The 20,183-nt window shown below is 41.8% G+C and overlaps 1 protein-coding gene across 1 annotated transcript in view; it reads left to right on the top strand.

Annotated features, from left to right (window-relative positions):
- The window catches only part of atp8b1 (ATPase phospholipid transporting 8B1), a 66,320-nt gene that overhangs the window by 28,982 nt on the left and 17,155 nt on the right, over window positions 1-20,183 (top strand). The window contains exons 5-20 of the mRNA XM_084325117.1: window positions 3,748-3,861; window positions 6,585-6,683; window positions 6,811-6,872; window positions 7,626-7,698; window positions 9,774-9,844; window positions 12,015-12,097; window positions 14,684-14,842; window positions 15,588-15,676; window positions 15,997-16,187; window positions 16,302-16,386; window positions 16,710-16,833; window positions 17,921-17,964; window positions 18,433-18,589; window positions 18,702-18,890; window positions 19,204-19,316; window positions 19,859-20,023. Coding sequence (XP_084181243.1) covers window positions 3,748-3,861; window positions 6,585-6,683; window positions 6,811-6,872; window positions 7,626-7,698; window positions 9,774-9,844; window positions 12,015-12,097; window positions 14,684-14,842; window positions 15,588-15,676; window positions 15,997-16,187; window positions 16,302-16,386; window positions 16,710-16,833; window positions 17,921-17,964; window positions 18,433-18,589; window positions 18,702-18,890; window positions 19,204-19,316; window positions 19,859-20,023 — 1,818 coding nt within the window. The remainder of the gene's footprint in view (window positions 1-3,747; window positions 3,862-6,584; window positions 6,684-6,810; window positions 6,873-7,625; window positions 7,699-9,773; window positions 9,845-12,014; window positions 12,098-14,683; window positions 14,843-15,587; window positions 15,677-15,996; window positions 16,188-16,301; window positions 16,387-16,709; window positions 16,834-17,920; window positions 17,965-18,432; window positions 18,590-18,701; window positions 18,891-19,203; window positions 19,317-19,858; window positions 20,024-20,183) is intronic.

Genomic DNA, 20,183 nt, shown 5'->3' with positions numbered 1-20,183 from the left:
CACACGTTACACCCTCTCAGTGAGAGTCCGCGCTGCCAGGTGAAAAGAAGCGGTTGATTGGCTAGACGTGTGTCGGAGGAAGCACGTGCTAGCCTCCACTCTCCCAGACCAACTGTGGGGGGTAAGTGCGCAGCGACCAGGAAGGGGATTGGGAATTGGCATAACGACTAACATTGGGATGGGAGAAAATCGGAGGAAAAAGGAGGGGAAAAAAGATTAAAAAAAAAAGAACTGCGCCTCTGCTGCAGCCATACATGTGGATGAGGACGAGGACTAATGCCAGAAATGTGTTGGGCGTATTCTGGTCAACTTCACTTTCATGACCCGTGTAGGTTTAACACATTCATGGCCATTGGAATGTGGCTGGAATGTGGCTGGAACGCCAGCTTGACATTACAAACTTTCACTGTGCATCACGTTGTTTGTAGAGCTAAATCTATATTTTATATTATAGCTATGGATCCAATATCATTGTCGATTGACAGTATATGAACCTTCCGTTCAATATGCCATAAAGAAAAATGTTTCCATCAATACGTTCCTGTACCGTGGTGAATATGAGTGTTATTTCGGAATGATCTGGGATAATTCCTGTGAGGCTATTTATAAGGCGCAACGCTACTAAAGTTAAATCCATTGGCGTTTCGTCCATACACACGCTAGAGTTAAAGATCCAAATGCATATGATCGGTATTATGTTCCATCATTAACGCGTGAAAGGGGGGGGGGGGGTCGTTTGTGATTAATTGATTGCCAATAACGGCATTTGTTATTACCACAACATAGGCTGAGCAGGGGGATGGCTATGAAATCCTTGCACGATCAAGCTGAAATTGACGTTAAATTGTCCTTACCTGTGGCCGGTAGGATTCCAAAAAGAATATTCCAATTATTTGATTGCCATCTGGTTGATCATATGTCCATTTGGCCCATGATATAACCCACCACAGCGTGGTAGTCGGGGGTCCTGAGGGCTATTCAATGCGATCCAGTGAAGCCATAGGTTCACGTTAGTAAAAAAGTCCACCCTGAGCGTTTTCAGTGTGGCACCCGGTCTGCAACAGGGGTTACTGCATTCTCGAGACAGGGCCACTACCAGGATTTGGCCGGTACTGCACCTTCGGAGTCCCAATATGCCTTTTCCAGGCAAAATACATTGAATACATTGACATTGAATAGAATATTAAAATCTAATAAAAGAAAAAAACGGGTCAAAAATATATATATACATTTTTGGCCGTCAAGCGCTGGCTCCCAATAACGTATATACGTGGTTGGCTGGGAATGTGTTTAAGGTTGGATGTAATATTATGTTTTGTCTCCAACGTTTTGATATTAGAAATGCATGTATTGTCTGTCTGCTTCTCAATCACTCTCTCTTGCTTGCACACTCTCACACACACCTCTTATTCTCGCACACACAACACACACATGTACACACCCTCATACTTGCATACTCCACTACCCTCTCTCTTTCTCTCCCTCTCACACACACACTTTCACCTACCTCTCAAAATGCTACCTGCTGTGATGTTGTTTTTGTAAATATTGAGTCTTCATGGTGGAAAGTTCCACTTGATGCGTTTGTGTGCATGTGCGATTGTGTACGCGTGATTGTCTAAGTTTGTGTGTGTAATGTGTATGGAGGAAGACAACCAGGTTTGCCCTTTAACCAGCAGCAGTTTGCCACGTGGAGAATGCACCTGGCCACACCTTGGCTAGGAAACATCTTTAGGCCTGGCTGGAAAAACAAGTCACCTTGGCTAGGAAACATCTTTAAGCCTGGCTGGAGAAACAAGTCACCTTGGCTAGGAAACATCTTTAAGCCTGGCTGGAGAAACAAGTCACCTTGGCTAGGGAACATCTTTAGGCCTGGCTGGAGAAACAAGTCACCTTGGCTAGGAAACATCTTTAAGCCTGGCTGGAGAAACAAGTCACCTTGGCTAAGGAACATCTTTATGCCTGGCTTGAAAAACAAATAACCGTGGCTAGGAAACATCTTTAGGCCTGGCTGGAAAAACAAGTCACCATGGCTAGGAAACACCTTTAGGCCTGGCTGGAAAAACAAGTCACCTTGGCTAGGGAACACCTTTAGGCCTGGCTGGAAAAACAAGTCACCTTGGCTAGGAAACACCTTTAGGCCTGGCTGGAAAAACAAGTCACCATGGCTAGGAAACACCTTTAGGCCTGGCTGGAAAAACAAGTCACCTTGGCTAGGGAACACCTTTAGGCCTGGTTGGAAAAACAAGTCACCATGGCTAGGGAACACCTTTAGGTCTGGTTGAAAAAACAAGTCACCATGGCTAGGGAACACCTTTAGGCCTGGCTGGAAGGAAGTTGATTTAATTTTGTTTTTAAACGTATGACCCAGATGGTAATATGTAGTACTGACCAAAATGCTTCAAAGCTCTCCATGGTAATTGATGCCAAATTCAATATTAACATTTTCTTTACCACTCTTGAAATTAACCCACATCAGCACAAGAAATAGCTTAGTTATAGAAATGATGATAAAACAATAATTTTCCATCTTTCCTGTCCCTCACTGCTGTGTATAATAATGTCAGATTAAGGACAAAGGAAACATGTACACTACTCCTCACTGTATTGTACTGTAAATATCATTCTTTCATCATCATCAGGTGGCTTCTTCGTTCCGAAGGTTGCCTATCACTCTCCAACCCATTCTGTCCCCACTTCTTCTCTCCAACTCCGTGACTCCGCCTCTCACTCCGCTCAAATCACAGATGTCGTCTACCCAGCCTCTTCTTGGTCTTCCACTTCCTCTCTTTCCATCCACCTTCCCCATTACCACCTTCTTGAACATCTCCCCGCTGGATCCTCTCAGAACATGCCCGCACAACTCCATCTTTCTCTTTTTCAACCTCTCCAGCAGCTGTCCTCCTCCTTGCATACCCGCTCTTCTCAGTACCTCCTCATTCTTGATCTTATCCTTCCATGTTATCTTCATCATCTTCCTCAGCGTCCACATTTCAAAAGAGTATCATCCTCTTTGCCTCTTCATTCAGCGTCCATGCTTCTGCTCCGTATGAAAAATCAAATCAAATCAAATTTATTTGTAAGGCCCAACAACATGTTAATGTCCCCATGGGCCGGACACGTCTTCTTTAAACAAGTCAAGAAGAAACATCACAATAAGTCAAGAACAAAACAAGAACACCATAAAGTCCAAATTTTTTTAAATAAATGCTAAATAAATGCAACACTCCCAGACATACCCCACACGAAGGAAAGGAAAAACTCACTAAAACCTAGTAATAGGAAAGAATGCACCACAGGCAATGTGGAGGAGAGAAACCTTAGAAGGGCCATTCAAGGGGGGATCTCCCTTCTTAGATGTCGGTGATAGTAGTGTTGCAGTAAAACAGGCGAACAGTTGGTAAGCATGCACTCATGTGTGTAGTGAAACACAGATAAGTGCATGCGATAGCAACTGAACATAACACTGAACATAAGACTGACATAACATACGTTTCCAAAATCCTGGTCTTTGTTTTCCAACTTATGTTTCGTCTCAATAACTCTTTATGGTTCCAGAATGCGCCCTTTGCAATTCCGGTTCTTCTCTTTCTCCTTTTGTAAATATGATCAATTACCACAAATGATTTACTGGCAACGAATAAAGAGGGAAAATCTGAGATTTGCAAGTATTTTCTGCTGAGTTTAAATGTGATCTTATTTGTCTGAAACCTAATGTGTATTTGCTGTTTTCTTCTGTCTTCATAGGGGAATGGCATCAAGACATACAAGTACAACGCTGTCACCTTCATCCCCCTAAATCTGATTGAGCAGTTTAAGAGATCAGCTAACCTCTACTTCCTGGCCCTACTGATCCTACAGGTACTGGTTCATATATCAACATGGTAGAACGTTAGCCTTGTGACCTTTTTAAAAACGTTGTCTCTACATTTTCTCTAAACAAGGGTTTTACTGTGCTGGGGTATTTAGTAAACTAACAACAATTATACTAGTCTACAGTGTTATGCAGCCTACTTTTACATTGCAGGGCTTTGATGGGGCTATAAAAACCTAGCATGGCTTTATATTAAATTAAAATAGTCCCAATTTTAAACACCTTCAGCTATCAAAGCTAGAGAATTTGCACAGAGGCAGGAAAACGTGTAGGTGCCAGGCTACCACCATTTATACGGAACCCGGATCCCCAGGTTTATTTCTTTCCACTTCCAAAATGGGTTTTATAGTTTGAAGATCGAAACTCCTATGATTAGCCTGTATGAGCTCACTGATTTTATTTGTATACCCCAAAACCACATGAGACATGTCTCAATGGACTTCACAGCTCCACAATGGAACAACAACCCCCCCCCCCCCAAAATAAAACCTTAATAGGAAAAAAAGGGAAGAAACCTTAAATGCGCAATTCAATGAGAGATCCCCCCCCCCAAACAAGGATGGCCAGACTAGGTGTTGAGATGGGCAACAATTTGGTAAAGAGATACAATGAGCGATAATGATACTAATAATGGTAATAAATGATGATGATTATATAATGATACAAATTATAATAATCTTATTATTTTATTATAATTAATGATAATCAAGTAAGTAAGCAACAATAAGCAGAGACAACAGATAGCATTGTCTATGTCCACCAGTGTACAAATATAATTGGCATACGGACAACATTTTTCTAGTGTCCCTAAAGGTTGTGTCCAGCAGAATGGGGGTCGCCGCTGAAGAGCAGCATGTCTTACATAGTCCTGCACTAGAGACAGAGTGCAGAGACACTAGAGACAGAGTGCAGAGACACTAGAGACAGAGTGCAGGGACACTAGAGACAGAGTGCAGGGACACTAGAGACACAGTGCAGGGACACTAGAGACAGAGTGCAGGGACACTAGAGACAGAGTGCAGGGGCGCCAGGGACCTAGGTGGTGCCAGAAGTGGATTCAAGAGATTTGCATTGTATTTGCCTGCTGTTTTTAATATGACTGCAGGCGCCGGCAGGGCATCAATGCTGAGGCCTACAGCTTGATACGATAAACCTTACATACAGCACCAGACCTTACATGGAGCACAAGGCCTTAGCACTACATTGCAATAAACTGGTCAAGAAAGCTATCTGGACAGTCTGGAGGTGGTGGCAGAGGGGAGGACGAGGAGGAAGCTGTATGCTATCCTTGAGAACCCCTGCCACAATGCGCTCCACGTTTAGCCACAGACTTATCCCCCCCCCCGACATACCACAAAGCGCTTCGGGCAGTCCTTTGAGGCTCCACAACCAGGCAGGGCCAGGACGGGCTAACTGCCATGGACTGGAGGAGCTGGGTTGTGGACTGTAACTAATTAATTAATTAACATCACGATTGGACTTGTTTCTTTTTCTTTTCTTCCATTCACCACTTTTAGCTCTATTTTAGCTCTTCTTTTTAGCCCTATGTATTTTCATTCAATTCAATTCAATCGATAGAAGAATAAAATGAAAGTTGAAATACATTGTAAACACACATACCGGTACTTGGCTATTAAATGTGTATCATATATATTCCTATTCTGACATATCTACAGGAGTCACCACCTTTCTACAGATATTAACAGAGCATATCAACAGCGCACAGAGATATACACTACATACAGTGATTACGTAGAGTATATACAGAAATATAAGCTTGTAAACTACATAATCTACAATTGATAACGGTATGGGGTTGTTCTCACCAGTGTTTCCTGTACAGCCGTAGCTCTCAACCCCTTTGCGTATCAAGGACCACCAAATGAATACACATTAGTCAGCAGACAACCATTTGAAGATTTTGTCTGAGGGACTTCCATCTGAGAAGATGTTTGTTGTTTGATATGACTCGGAATGTCGATCTAGTTGGGAGATAACACTGGAGAAAGAGAAACCTGTGATCAGAATAGACACTCTTCTATAGCCCATTCTATCAGCGGGCTACCGCTACTAGTGAATGCAATGTCATTTAAACTATTCCTCATCTTGCTGGGGACCCTCTGGAACCCCCCCCCCCCCCTCAAGGACCCCACATTGAGAACCAGTGCTCTACAGCTACCTTCATTCCTATCCGGGAGCACTCCACTGTTGGAATGTTGCCCCCACTGCTAGAAAGATTCTAACATAGTGACACGTAATCATCATCATCATCTAGCCATGTTGAATATTGATCAGCTAAAATACATGACAATAGGAAAATTTAATCAGATTTTCACTTATTTTTTCCCCCAGAGTGTGCACCTGTCTGTACTTTCACTTACAGTGACGAGGTTGATGATTAATATTTTCTTTGAACCCACATGGACGAAATGACACACTATCAACTACTGTACATATATCTCGTACAAATCTCCCCTTGGCTTCAGCGGGATCAGTTAGCAGTGTGCTCAAATCCTCATGAATGTAAAAGTGAAATGCCTGAAAAGTAACTTAAATCCTCATGAATGTAAAAGTTAAATGCCTGAAAAGTTACTTAAATCCTCATGAATCTAAAAGTTAAATGCCTGAAAAGTAACTTAAATCCTCATGAATGTAAAAGTTAAATGCATGAAAAGTTATCTTTTTTGTATTCCCCCTCCCCCTTCCTCAGATTATTCCACAGATCACCACCCTGCCCTGGTACACAACCTTGGTGCCTTTGGTACTCGTACTGTCAATCACTGCTATCAAAGACCTGATGGATGACCTGGTGAGTGACTCTTGTGTGTCTCAAAACAGACTGGTGCTTGTCCGATAAACAAATGTAATAATTATTGACAATAAGACACAGATTGACAGACGGCCTCACCCCCCCTGTGTCTCTCTCTGTCTGCCAGGCTCGTCACAGGATGGACAAGGAGATCAACAACAGGAACTGTGATGTCCTTCTGGATGGCAGGTAAAAGACACATACTGTATCATTCTGTACTCTTGGCCGGTGTGCATTAATTGGAGTCTGTGATGTCATTCAGGAGAGCTTGAGTATTCAAATGACTTCCTAAACACCTCTTACTTGGAGTTGAACCTTTCTCTCATCCTCCCAATCGTATTCCTCCTCACGCAGAATTTATAGATGGATATTCCTTTATTGATCCCCTTGGGGAAATTCGCCCATCATACAGCATGAGGGGGGGGGGGGGTAGTAATCAAATTACAATCAAAATAAACGGTGTAAACAATATAATTAACTCTGAGTATGAGAAAGTAAACCGTGTAATCAAAGGTGCAGATCAGTTATATTATATGTTTGAATAAATATGGGCAAATAAGCTAGACGGCTCACGGTATCGGAGCTGTGTTCTTGCACCCGCCCTGCTATAGAAGCGAGTTTAGCTAACACATTGATCATTATTATGGAAAACTTGCAAGGTAGGAGGACATTTTTTAGTAATGGCGGAACCAATATAGACCATAATCTGATGGTTCCCGGTTCAATCCCGGCTCCTCTCCGTAGTGTGTCGGAAGTGTGCTTGAGCAAGTAGGTTGGCACCTTACATGTCTCCGCCATGTTTGTTTGTGAGTGTGTGGGTGAATGTGAGGGATAAGTTGTTAAGCGCTTTGGATAAAATCGCTATGTAAATGCAGTCCATTTACCTTTCCATTTCATACATAACTACATAATGAATTGTATTCCCTCTGTTTTCTGTTGTAGGTTTCAACCGTCAAAATGGATGGATATCCAAGTGGGTGACGTGGTTCGCTTGAAGAAAAATTCTTTCATCCCGGTAAGACTGTACTCTATATACTGTACGGGCCACTCTCACAGACATGGATTAACGTCACCATGTAATGACATCGCTGCGTGTTTTGCTTCTACAATTGGTTTCTGAATGAAGCGGGCTGCTTGGGCTGGACATGGAGATGGATACTTTATTATAATGCAGGGAGCAGGGTTCGCACAAGGTCCTTGAAGTGCTTAAAGTGCTTGAGAAAAAATAAATAAATAAAAAGTCAAGGCCTGGAATTCCTTAACACTTTGATTGCCCAACCCGAGTTTTCTCGGGTTTACCCCCCGCGGGTTGAATGCCCATCCCGAGAATTTCTAGTTTTTTTTTTTTATTAGCGATCTGAATTCATATTTCATCAACCGAGTCTACCGTTGGAAAATCAGCCACCCCAGGCGCTCAGATGTGAAAAAAGCGCCCCCTATCGTCTCCCAGATGGTAATTCACCCTTTTGGATTGGACTCAATGAAAATGAATGAGAAAAAAAAAACCAGACCACATTTTACTTCGCACTCATGCAACCGGCGTCTATCAGCTTCACTCTGGACCCTCAGAGCAGCGGGGATTATGTGTTTTTACAGTATACACGTGGGATCAATAAAAGGATTGATTTTTTTCTAATGGCGATCAGGCATTGGAATAATCCATTTGGATACCATCTGATCTCAGGTAAGGAATCTATGTTACCAGTCTTAGGATAATCAGACCCGTTTTCACGGAGATATAAGCTTTTATGTGATTATGTGATATGGCTGTTTGACTCTAAGAGCGATCAGGAACTGAGAGAATCGATTTTCAGCGCGCGGCACCAGCGTGCACACGCACACATATACTATCGATAATCTAGCGTTTATTTGAAAACGATTCATAAATAGGCCGACAAATGACAACGTTCTAGAATATTACAGTACGGGGCGATTATCATGGAATCCTCTTTTTTTTTCGTGAAAACAAGGGGTTTTCTAAATGCTATGAAACGGAAATGAACCGATAAAAAAACAATCTGCTTCGACAATGTTGACTGGAAATAGGTCATTGATAATGCGACGGGCAGATTAGACACAGCCATCATTTAAAACATAGATTAGGCGATATTAACGTTAACATTGGAGTGGATGTGGGCATTCAAGCACTAAATGAGCGCCCCCTGCTGGGCATTCAAAGTGTTAAACAGCCCATTTTTAACAAGGTGCTAAAAAAAGTCCTTGAAATTCAAATCAACCATTCTCATTGACAGTTTTGTTGTTCATCCATGATAATTAATTTTTATTTAACGTGTAACTAGTAATTGTCGGAAATTGGTTTAAAAAAAAAAAAGAATTGTATCCTTTTAAATGCCATTTTAAAATAAAAAATAGTGCTTGAAGAAGTCCTTGAATAAGTCCTTGAAAGTCTGTGAATACAATTTTGCAATGTCTGTGGGAACCCTGAGGGAGTGACTTGTTTTTTTTAAATATTGGATCACATATTGGATCATGGGGCGACAGTGGCTCAGGAGGTAGAGAGGTAATCTGGTAATCGGAAGGTTCCTGGTTCGATTCCGGCTCCTCCTCTCTTGAGCAAGACACTTAACCCCTAATTGCTTCTAATGAGCAGGTGTGTGAGTGAATGGCTGGATGTGAGGCATACGTTATAAAGTGCTTTGGATATGCTTACTGGATAATGTTTTTAATTATGTTAGCCTTCAAATAATCAAATTCTGATACAAGGACATACAATTGTTTTCAATGTTTTGGCATATAACGAGACTTAAAAGTCCCTTTTCATTTCATGGTGACTTTTTAAGTAAACCAATATTGAACTTGGGTAGAACACTTGTACAGTACGTCTTCAGTCATCACCATAGGAGTTCAGGAGCAGTCAGCTTCTTCTACTCCTGACTGGCTTTTTCTGGTACTGTGTCATGGCCCTCAATTGCCTATCTCAAGCCCTGCCTTCTTTTCATCATCCTCCAATCACAACTGCTGCTTCCGAGGGAACCAACGGTTGCGATTGGAGGACCGAGAAAAGAGGGCGCGTTTGAGATCAGGTCAATTTCCTGACCATCTTACCTTGGTTATTCTCTTCTCTTCTAGGCGGACATTCTGCTCCTATCCAGCTCCAACCCCAACAGTCTGTGTTACGTAGAGACGGCTGAGCTCGATGGGTAAGACACCTCACAGCTGTGTTTTATTTTTAAATGTAAATGTTTATTTAACTAGGAAGTCACGTTGAGATTAAAACCTCTTTTTACGAAACGGGGGTTAAGTAGCAGCATCAGAACACAATCGCAAAGATTAAGACGACATGTGTTAGTCAATACAATACATGATCACATAATATGTTTCATAATGCAACGCAGCAGTAGCTAGTATAAAGCTGTAGTAAATAGAATCAGACATATCTCTTTCGAACGTCGACTGTATTGAGCAACTCCATCGTATAGCATTACAACCACACAGTCTCCCTTTTCCCTCTCTCCTCATGTTAAGGGTCCGTCACCTCTCCTCTCCTATTCCCCTCCAAAACCCCAAACTTCCTCCTCTCACTTCCTGTCCCACACCTTTCCTCGTCCCCTCCGAAACTCTAGACATTGGTACAATCTGTCCTACCACTAGATAGTGGACCAATCTATCTTACATTAGTGACGGCTCACATTACTGGAGATTACTTACCGGTTACCTGCAGCACCTAACCGTAATACCATCCTATATCTCTCTTGGCCTGCAGCTCATTCCAGGACCTAAGCCTCTGTAGATGGACAGTAATTTAACCTGGAACCATTTGTGTGATCTAAGGTTATAGGTTATGGCAGCTATGCACAAATAAAAACCTCAGGCTCAAGTACATGGGACATCTGGACAAAGATTGTCTTAGAAATTAAAATGTACCAGTGTTGTAGCATAAACACAGTGAGGGATGCCAAGCCAACCATGCTGTATAAAGTGCAATGATGGGCCCTGAAGCTAGAGTTGGTGAGGAGAGAGAGAGAGAGAGAGGGGGGGGGGGGTAAGGTTTTCCTCTGGCTAGTTCCAGTTTTTGGAATAATTTGAGGATGTACAAAGTACATATCCCCTTTCTTTCAGCCAATATACAATGAACTTTTGGAGACACCTCTCATTGCTATCATCGTTACGTTGCTTGGCTATGAACCTAACCTAACTTTCAACATTCTGATCTCTTTGATACACTGTTATCTTAGTTAGGTTGTAGGTTATTGGTTGTTTTGAACAATGGAAAAAGCCACAGCGTGTTATCGTGGTGGTGGTTGCATCATACACGACACCAGATTGTGGACCTAAACTATTAATAGGTGGTTTGTGGTTTGTCAATAATTGTTCCTTGATAAGATGTAACACAAAGTGATATATAGGTAATGGTGAACGGTAGTGCCTGTCTGACCGAAATACATCCTAAGAAGCGACCCACTCATAAAGCAAACAAGGTCTTTTCAACTGCTTTGTTTTTTTTGGTCACTAATGGAACCAATTTAATAATGGAAACCAAGGTCATTAGACATGGCAGCACACCAAGACAGAAAGGTGATATATTATTTACACATGTATGCCATTTTCACACTCTTACCTCTTTTGTTTAATTTAATGTGCATCACTCTGAATAAGTCAATATTTGTAAATCCCATACCTAACGATGCACAACGTCGAGTACAACCGACGACGATAGAATGCAAAGTGTTTTTGTCCTTCGTCTGGTTTTATATCTAATCGCCTTTTTTTTCCTGCAAGAGAATGGAGTTCTGGCAAAGATCCGGACGTGAAAAGGTCTCTTATGTACTTTAACAAGGCCCCAGTTGGGCGGTCAGGTGGCGTAGCGGAGATTGTGCTCGTCACCAATGCAAGAGTCTGCGGTCTCGACTCCCGGAGAGTCAGCATTGCCTTGGCTCGGGCTGATCGCTATACTAACTCGTTTGGCTGAGTTAGGGGGAGGGAAGCCGTGGGTGGGTCCTGGGCGTTGTGGACAGCGACCCCTACAGTTCGGTCGGGGCGCCTGCACAGCGAGGGTAGGATCTGGCGAAAGGTAGTGTGACCTTCCACACGTTACACTCTCCCGGTGAGAATCTGCGCTGCCAGGCTGGGGGGGGGGGGGGGGGGGGGGGGTGCGCGCAACAACCAGGAAGGGAGTTGAAATTGGCATAACGACTAACAGTGGGATGGGAGAAAAATCGGAAAAAGGAGGGGGAAAAAGATAATAAAAAAAAAAAAAAAACAAGGCCCCAGTTGGACTCGAGTGTTGAACCTCATTGAAGCTTCACAGAACCACACGGAGGAACTGTAGGAACCTTACTGGATCCTGACGACACTCTTGTTTGTTTTCAGGGAGACCAACCTGAAGTTCAAGTTCGGTCTGAAAGTGACCCACGAGCGGCTGCAGGAGGAGAGCCAGTTGGCGCGCTTCGATGGTAAATATACTCATCCTGATATTGGAACCGAAATAGGATAGCCGTTTCTTACTCATTATGACCGCCTCCTCTCAGCACTGTAATCACCTCCTCAACTATACATTTTTTCAACATGTATACAGTTACGTTTCAAGGCACTCCTGCTTTATTAAATTGTGTTGAGTGACAGGAAATATTGGGTTAAGAGAGGAGGGGGTTTGGGGGGGGGGGTGTGACATGCAATAAAGGTCGTGGGCCAAACGGAGTATGTTGCGATCACATAGTACTCATTGAGCCGGCCCAGGACGTCCCCCTCTCAGCCATTATGCTCTTGGCAGGGTTTCTACTAGAAAAAAACCACATGTCCCGGAAGATTTCAATGTCCCGAAACAAATGGGAGAAATTCCGGTCAAATATTATGTGTTTATTGAGCCTATTGCAATAATGTTATATACCTGATGATTCATGTCAATCAAAACAGTCACAGTTACCATTTGTAATAATTAATTTAATTGCATGAGAGATTTATTTTTTGGTAACGCTACCACAGTATGTTTACAGTCTTTGAGTGTGTTTTGCAACAAACATTTTGTGGAAATATTACTCCATAGAATCCTCTTCAAACTCTCTCTCACACTCCATCTTCCACTATTTGTTTTTCTGGCTCACATGCACATGCACGCATACACACACACACACACATGTGATTTCTGTTTCAGTGGCAAAAACAAACACTTTTAGGGGACGTACATTACTTGGTAACTAAACAGAATTAAGAGGGAATTATTTTCACAGGACGTTATGACGGGATGACAGAAACCCTGGCTCTTGGACTAATGCCATTGTACATGTGTTTCCCTGACCAGTGAGCAGTAGACTACCCCACCTAGAGGAGCTAGTGCCGGTGTTACCAGTGACACCAGACATTGCACAATTATGCTCAATATCTGTAGAACACTTTGATCTTTAACATTATACGGCTCATTTATCTTCAATCACTAGTATCCATTTGTTGGACAGACAGAGTTGACGTTGGGTTCTAATTAAAAAATAAACCAACAGTCAGTAATGCCTTCTGTCAATTTTCGAACCATTCATTGACGGATCAATAGCTGCAGCCGTTGGTGCATTGTGCAAACATACTGTTGCTGGTCTGGACTGGTCCTCTGAGCTCCTCATGTTGAGCTGCTGCAGGGTTTAAATGGGATGTAGCCCCGGTCGTAATCTGTAATGTAATCTGTCGTGTCATCTCTAGAGCCTCCTTTTCTCCTTGGCGAGAAGTTAAATCTATTCTGAAAGTGAAAGTGAAACTTGAGCTACTTGCGACTCTGCTGCACAGAGAACTATAAAATAGCTCTGTGCAGACACCTTCAGTTTATAATGTTTTATTATTATTATTTATTTTTAATGAATGTGGGCACTGATATGTGAACATGAACTACTGTAAATGGCTTTTATTTCTATTAAAGAAAAATTCTAATAAAACGGCACACAACAGTAACAAGTAATGTACTCCTAATGTGCTGTAACACTGACTACCCACGGCACTACCTGCGCATGCATAACAAATCTATTTTTGATCAGATGGTTAATGAAAAGAAATTCCAGGAGGTTTTAATATAAATGTTCTGCTCTATTTTGTGTCTACATCACAGCTGTGAAGCACGTTGGGCTGCAATTCTTGTATGAAAGGTGCTTTACAAATAAAGTGTGTGGGAAAAGACACGTTCACGTTTTCATTACTGCTGGTGTATTCAGTTACTCCTGTTCGTCAGTGTTCCTGTTCAAACACTTCATGCACAAAGTCAATATCTGTAGTAGATAAGCATTTTAGATCAAATTCTGTTTGTAATTAGATATGTAGTGTTGTGTAACAGACCAGAAGAGGTTTTTCTTTACCGGTTTGCCACAAACACTATATTATAATTGTAATATAGCACTGGTTCCAGGCTCAAAGTGGTGTATTATAGTATATTCAATTATAATTATTATAACTTTGGCTCAACCTTCACAGCAGAGTTTCGATGTATGAAACTCTACACTCCTGCTATGCTCCTAATATTGCGCTCAAAAGCCCATCTAACATGCAAAGTCTACCACAGCTCCAGAACGTTGCAAAATGTTCACTGTTGAAATTTTATCACTGCTACATATTAAAATAAAGTAGTTGTCATTGATAGTTGTTGACAACAACACAATTTCACCCCATTTCAATAAAATGTCCTTATGTTATCTACTGAGAGATAATAAGGGTTTCTCTCATGTTATCCATTCTCTTCCTCTCTTGTCTGCCTGGTGGTTATTAAATGATGAGGAGCCTCGCCGCACGTTGAAAAACAACACAAAACGTAATCCAGCGGTGGGGCGAATGCATACAAAGTCATTGGAAAGACGTGAATGGAGACAAACGGACGCAGGGACCACGTCTTGAGTTCTGGATAATTAAAACGGGAGTCCTGGCGGCCCGCCGAGCTACATAGCATGTAATCGTAACGCCGTGGGTTTGAGTCCGTCCAGTCATCGTTGTTGCGCGTCATCCCTCTCTCTGTGCTAGAAGTTTGGTTGGACTTTATTTTAAAAGCCGTCTTCTCCTCTCTTTCTCTCTAGCCATGATCGAGTGTGAAGAACCCAATAACCGCCTTGATAAGTTCATTGGGACGATGCGTTGGAGGAAGGACCAGTACTCTCTGAACCTGGATAACATGCTGCTCCGAGGCTGCACGATCAGGAACACGGAGGAGGCCCACGCACTGGTCATCTTCGCAGGTAATGGAGCTGGGGATGGGAACTAGTGGTGTACTCACTGGGTGGTGTACTACCTTTAATCTGCAATATATATATTAGGGCTGTCAGTTTATCGCGTTAATTAGATTAATTAATTACACAGCAAATTATCGCGTTATGAAAATTAACTCAAAATGAATTACAAAAATTATTATTATTATTATTATTTTTTTTATTTATTTTTTTAATCTCATTTATTCCATAAGAACGTAGAATACACATTTACATAGTTTTTTTTATATGGTCCATTTGCATGTTCTTGGTATCTGATTCTAGGGACATCTATGGATCTCAGGGAATGTATTCCCAGTGTCAGAAATACTGTGTCTGTTACTAGGCTTGAGTAAATTGTAATGAACCAAATGAGAATATCAATAATTTTTTTTTTTATCTTTGACTGTGAATAACACCATGCTCAAATTGACCAGACCTGAAAAATCTAAGCAAATTAATAGATGGAAGATGATTAAACGGAAGGTTTTGTAGATACAGTACTGAATTCTGCCAATTTGAAATATGATTATAGAATATAGAATATCAGGCATGAAATGGTTATGCGATTAAAATGTGATTAATTAGATTAATTAATTACAAATCCTGTAATTAATTCGATAATTTTTTTTAATCGCCTGACAGCACTAATATAATATATATATATATTTGCGTGTATGATGGACAGTGTTTGCATGTTGGTTTCTTTGTTGTAAATAACTTTATTGTTTCGTAGGTGACGACACCAAAATCATGCGTAACGGAGGGAAGACCAGATTCAAGAGGACGAACATTGATGAGCTGATGAACTACATGGTTTACACTGTAGGTTCTAGTGCAGTGACCCGTTAAGATATTGAGAATGGAATGGATCGGGGGGAGGAAAACGTCACACACCCCTCGCCATTTGTGACATTTATTTAACGTTATTCATTAAATGTGACACTTATTTAGCGTTATTTCATTAAACTTGATATGTATTTAACTTTATTCATTAAATAACGTAATGAGACCTTTATTTAGCATTATGTATGCTCTTTATTTTACCTTTTTTATGTCTCTCTTCCTCTCCTCCCTCCTATCCTCTCTTACTACCCCCTCTTTCTCTTCCCCTTCCCTCACTCACTCTCCCACCCTCCCATCAGATCTTTGTGATGTTGATCCTGGTGTGTGCCGGTTTGGCTATAGGCCATTCGTTCTGGTATGAGGAGATTGGTTCTAAGGCCTGGTACCTGTATGATGGTAAAGACGAGGAGGCTTCCTACCGAGGGTTCCTCAGCTTCTGGGGCTACATCATTGTTCTCAACACCATGGTGCCCATATCACTCTATGTGAGGTTAGTACAGAGAAGCATTCATTGTTATTATCATCCGTTTAGTTTTGAAGCATCTTGCAAACTCTTTTAGACATATTGTAACGCTATTGGTATTATCTCTCTCTTGTGTTTTAGTGTGGAGGTAATTCGTCTGGGCCAGAGTAAGTTCATTAACTGGGACCTCCAGATGTACTACGCAGAGAAAGACACCCCGGCCAAGGCAAGTACCATCACACACACACACACACACACACACACACACACACACACACACACACACACACACACACACACATGAAAGCAGGTGAGGATGTGTTTGTGTATACATATATACACACCCTCCCCTGCTTTTATATATGTATATATATATATATCATAAAGAAAATTGCAGACACATACACACCCCTGCTTTCGCCTAGAAGTGATACAAGCATCTCCTTACTTATTGAGGTGGGGGTGTTTTTATTATTTATTTTCATTATTTTCTTTCAGTGCACCGCTACAATGTAAAATATGACTAAACGTATTGTTGGAATAAAACAGGCTCGGACCACCACTCTGAACGAGCAGCTGGGTCAGATCGAGTACATCTTCTCCGACAAGACTGGAACCCTCACCCAGAACGTCATGGCCTTCAAGAAGTGCACCATCGCCGGACGCACCTACGGTTAGAGCCGGTTAAAAACTGTAGCGTTTATAGGCCAGGTTGTTGCCATTCGCTTCATACACTTAACCGCCAACTTTCTTCTTGGATTGCTATGAAAGCGTTTCTGCAACATGATGACTAATTCACTTCCATTTACATTTCAAAACACGAAAACTACATCAGTGAAAGACAATCTTGAGTCGGGTAATCATGAGTTTGTGATTCTGATTATGAATCAATTTTGGTTTTTTGAAGTGGCATTTTTAAAGTGATAACATTGACATGAACGGCATCCACACCCCTTGTTGTGCCGAACTCCACCAATGTGGCGGTGAAGTGAATATGGTGAATTTGACACAACAAGAATGACACAACTGGTGTTGAATTTAATGTGGATGTGTTTCTGTTTAACACAAGACCACTCCATTTTAGTTTGCAGATTCATGCACTGCAAATAAAATCCAACTTGACCTTAAATTCTTGAAACAAGTTCTGTTGGATCGGAAACAAGAGAACGTCTTGTCGACGGATTCTTTTACTTCTTTTCTGAACGTTTTTTTGAAAATAAGATACTACTAGAAGATTTTAAGAATCTGTATTAGTATGCATTTGACTGGTACAGAGGCGGGTACAGACCATGCCACACCACGCCACACCATTCCACCCATACCATACCACACCACACCACACCATACCATGTCACACCACACCACAAATAAAACTGGTGCAAATAAAACTGTACCTAATTTGTTTATTTATTAGGATAAAAACAAAGATTATAAATAATTGAGCCATTTTTGTGTTTGAATAGGAATTGCTTAAAGATCCCCCCCCTGTGTTTTTTAAATGTTGTACTTTATATTGAATAACAATTGTCCACCAAAACATTTCTATAAACTACTGGAAATGGCTTAGCAGCATCCCTACACCTTTACCCTCATTGAGAATGCAAGGATCTAATGAACGCCACGCCCCCCTCCCTGTGGTTACCTGCCTTTACAGTACTTCTCCATTTTAAAGTAATTTATTACAGAATGCGCTGCTCCGCCCTGTATTGTGAGAGCTGAAAGCTTTTGTCCTTCATGCTGTGTTGTTCTCCATTCATCAGGTGACCCTACCACAGCAGAGGGAGTGTCCCTGGATAGAGGACGGGTAAGGACTGATTTCATACGTACAGCAATTATATGACGGATGGACAGCTGGGTGGCAGAAAGGCAGAATAATGACCTGCATAATGGCTTTGCCTCCTTGTTCCTTGTTTCACAACTGTTGGCCATTCATTCCCTGGCGGTCTCTATACGCGACCATAGACCGATTCCTGCCATTCTGTGTCAACTTGCTTCCTCATCAGATTGCCAGCTTGGCTGCCCAGTCCTTTATTTATTTAAAATTAATTGAGTAATGAGTTCATATTTTCTTTGTTTGCAATTCAGCCGGTTGATTTCAGCTACAATCAAAATGCCATTTAGGGCTTTAATGGTGGAAGGGCTTTATTGGTTGAAACTAATTGTTTATAACATAATTGAAGTGTGTTTTTAATAATTTTTTTTTATAAAATAAATATAGAAATAAAATGTATTCTAATTCATATTTCATCGTCTTTTGTCTTCCATCCCATAGCTGGTTGACTTCGGTTGGAACCATTATGCAGACAAGAAGTTCCAGTTTATGGACCATTCTCTGGTTTCCTGCATTCGTTCTCAGAAGGACAAAGAGGCCATGGAATTCTTTAAGCTGTTGTCGCTCTGCCACACTGTCATGGTGGAGCAGAAGGAGGGTGAGAGAGAGAGATATACCTACAACAACAACAACAACAACAACAACAATAAACGCACCATGCCTCCTAGCACTGAACACAACTGAACCTTTTTTCTTTTCTTTTTTTACAGATGAGCTGGTGTACCAGGCAGCCTCGCCAGATGAGGGCGCTCTAGTGACGGCGGCCAGGAACTTTGGCTTTGTGTTCCTGTCTCGTACCCAGGACACCATCACCATCAGTGAGATGGCGCAGGAGACGACCTATGAAATGTTGGCGCTGCTCGATTTCAACTCTGACCGCAAACGCATGTCCATCATCTGTAAGTGTGTTCTCTACACTCTCTCTGTTTAGCTCATGTCCATCATCTGTAAGTGTGTTCTCTCCACTCTGACTCATGTTTACCTCTCTGTTTAGTGCATGTCCATCATCTGTAAGTGTGTTCTCTCCACTCTGACTCATGTTTACCTCTCTGTTTAGTGCATGTCCATCATCTGACTCATATTCATCCCATTGTTTTCTCTGCTCAGACACATTGTTTACCTTCTTGTTGGCCATTATTTGCCCCCCCCCCCCCCCCCCCCATCTCTCTTTCTGTCTAATCTACCTCTTCTCTCTGTCTCTGTCTCTCTCAGTGAGGTATCCTGACGGCCGTATCCGTCTGTATTGTAAAGGAGCAGACACTGTCATTTATGAGAGGCTGTCTCCAGACTCCAGACACAGAGAGACCTCACAGGCTGCCCTGGATGTGAGTTCACTGATCCATCACCATACCACACCATACCACATCATACCATATCACACCACACCATACCATATCACACCATACCATATCATACCATATCACACCACACCATACCATATCACACCATACCATATCACACCACACCACACCATACCACACCATACCATACCAAATCACTCTACAAATAAAACTACCTATTTGTTTATTTATTAGGATAAAAACAGTGATTCAATATCGAGTAATTTGTTTGAATATTAATTGCTTAAAGATTCTCCCCACATGTGTTTATAACAAAGATTATTTTGAGTCGAGGGAACCTTTAAAAATTAACCGAGTTTCTGAGTTATGAGAATGAAAAGTTGTAATGTTAATAGAGGGAAGGAGGGATGTACTGAGCGGCAGGGGAGAGAGTAGAGGAGGGTGTGGTGGAGAGGAGGAGGAGGAGAAGAAGAGATAATGGGTAAAAAGAGATTTAAAAAGGTGTTGAAAAGATTTAAAACCGCTTTCTCCCTATTTATAACTTGAGGTTGTGTTTTTTGTTGTAGATCTTTGCCAACGAGACCCTGCGGACGTTGTGTCTCTGTTATAAAGACATCAGCAAGGAGGAGTGGGTCGCCTGGGAAAGGAAACACAAGGAAGCCAGCGTAACCATGGGCGACCGAGATGCAGCGCTCGACCTGGTCTACGAGCTGATAGAGACCAATCTGTTGGTGAGTCTCGCATCCATCCATCTATACATCCATCCAACCATCTATACATACATCTATACATACATCCATCCATACATCCATCTATACATCCATCCAACCATCTATAGATACATCCATCCATCTAGACATACATATACATCCAACCATCTATACATACAGT

Source organism: Notolepis coatsorum (assembly GCF_963971535.1).
Source record: "Notolepis coatsorum genome assembly, chromosome: 11".
Lineage (NCBI taxonomy): Eukaryota > Metazoa > Chordata > Actinopteri > Aulopiformes > Paralepididae > Notolepis > Notolepis coatsorum.
Note: the sequence above shows the minus strand (reverse complement) of the source record. Positions and strands in the feature narration are given on the sequence as shown.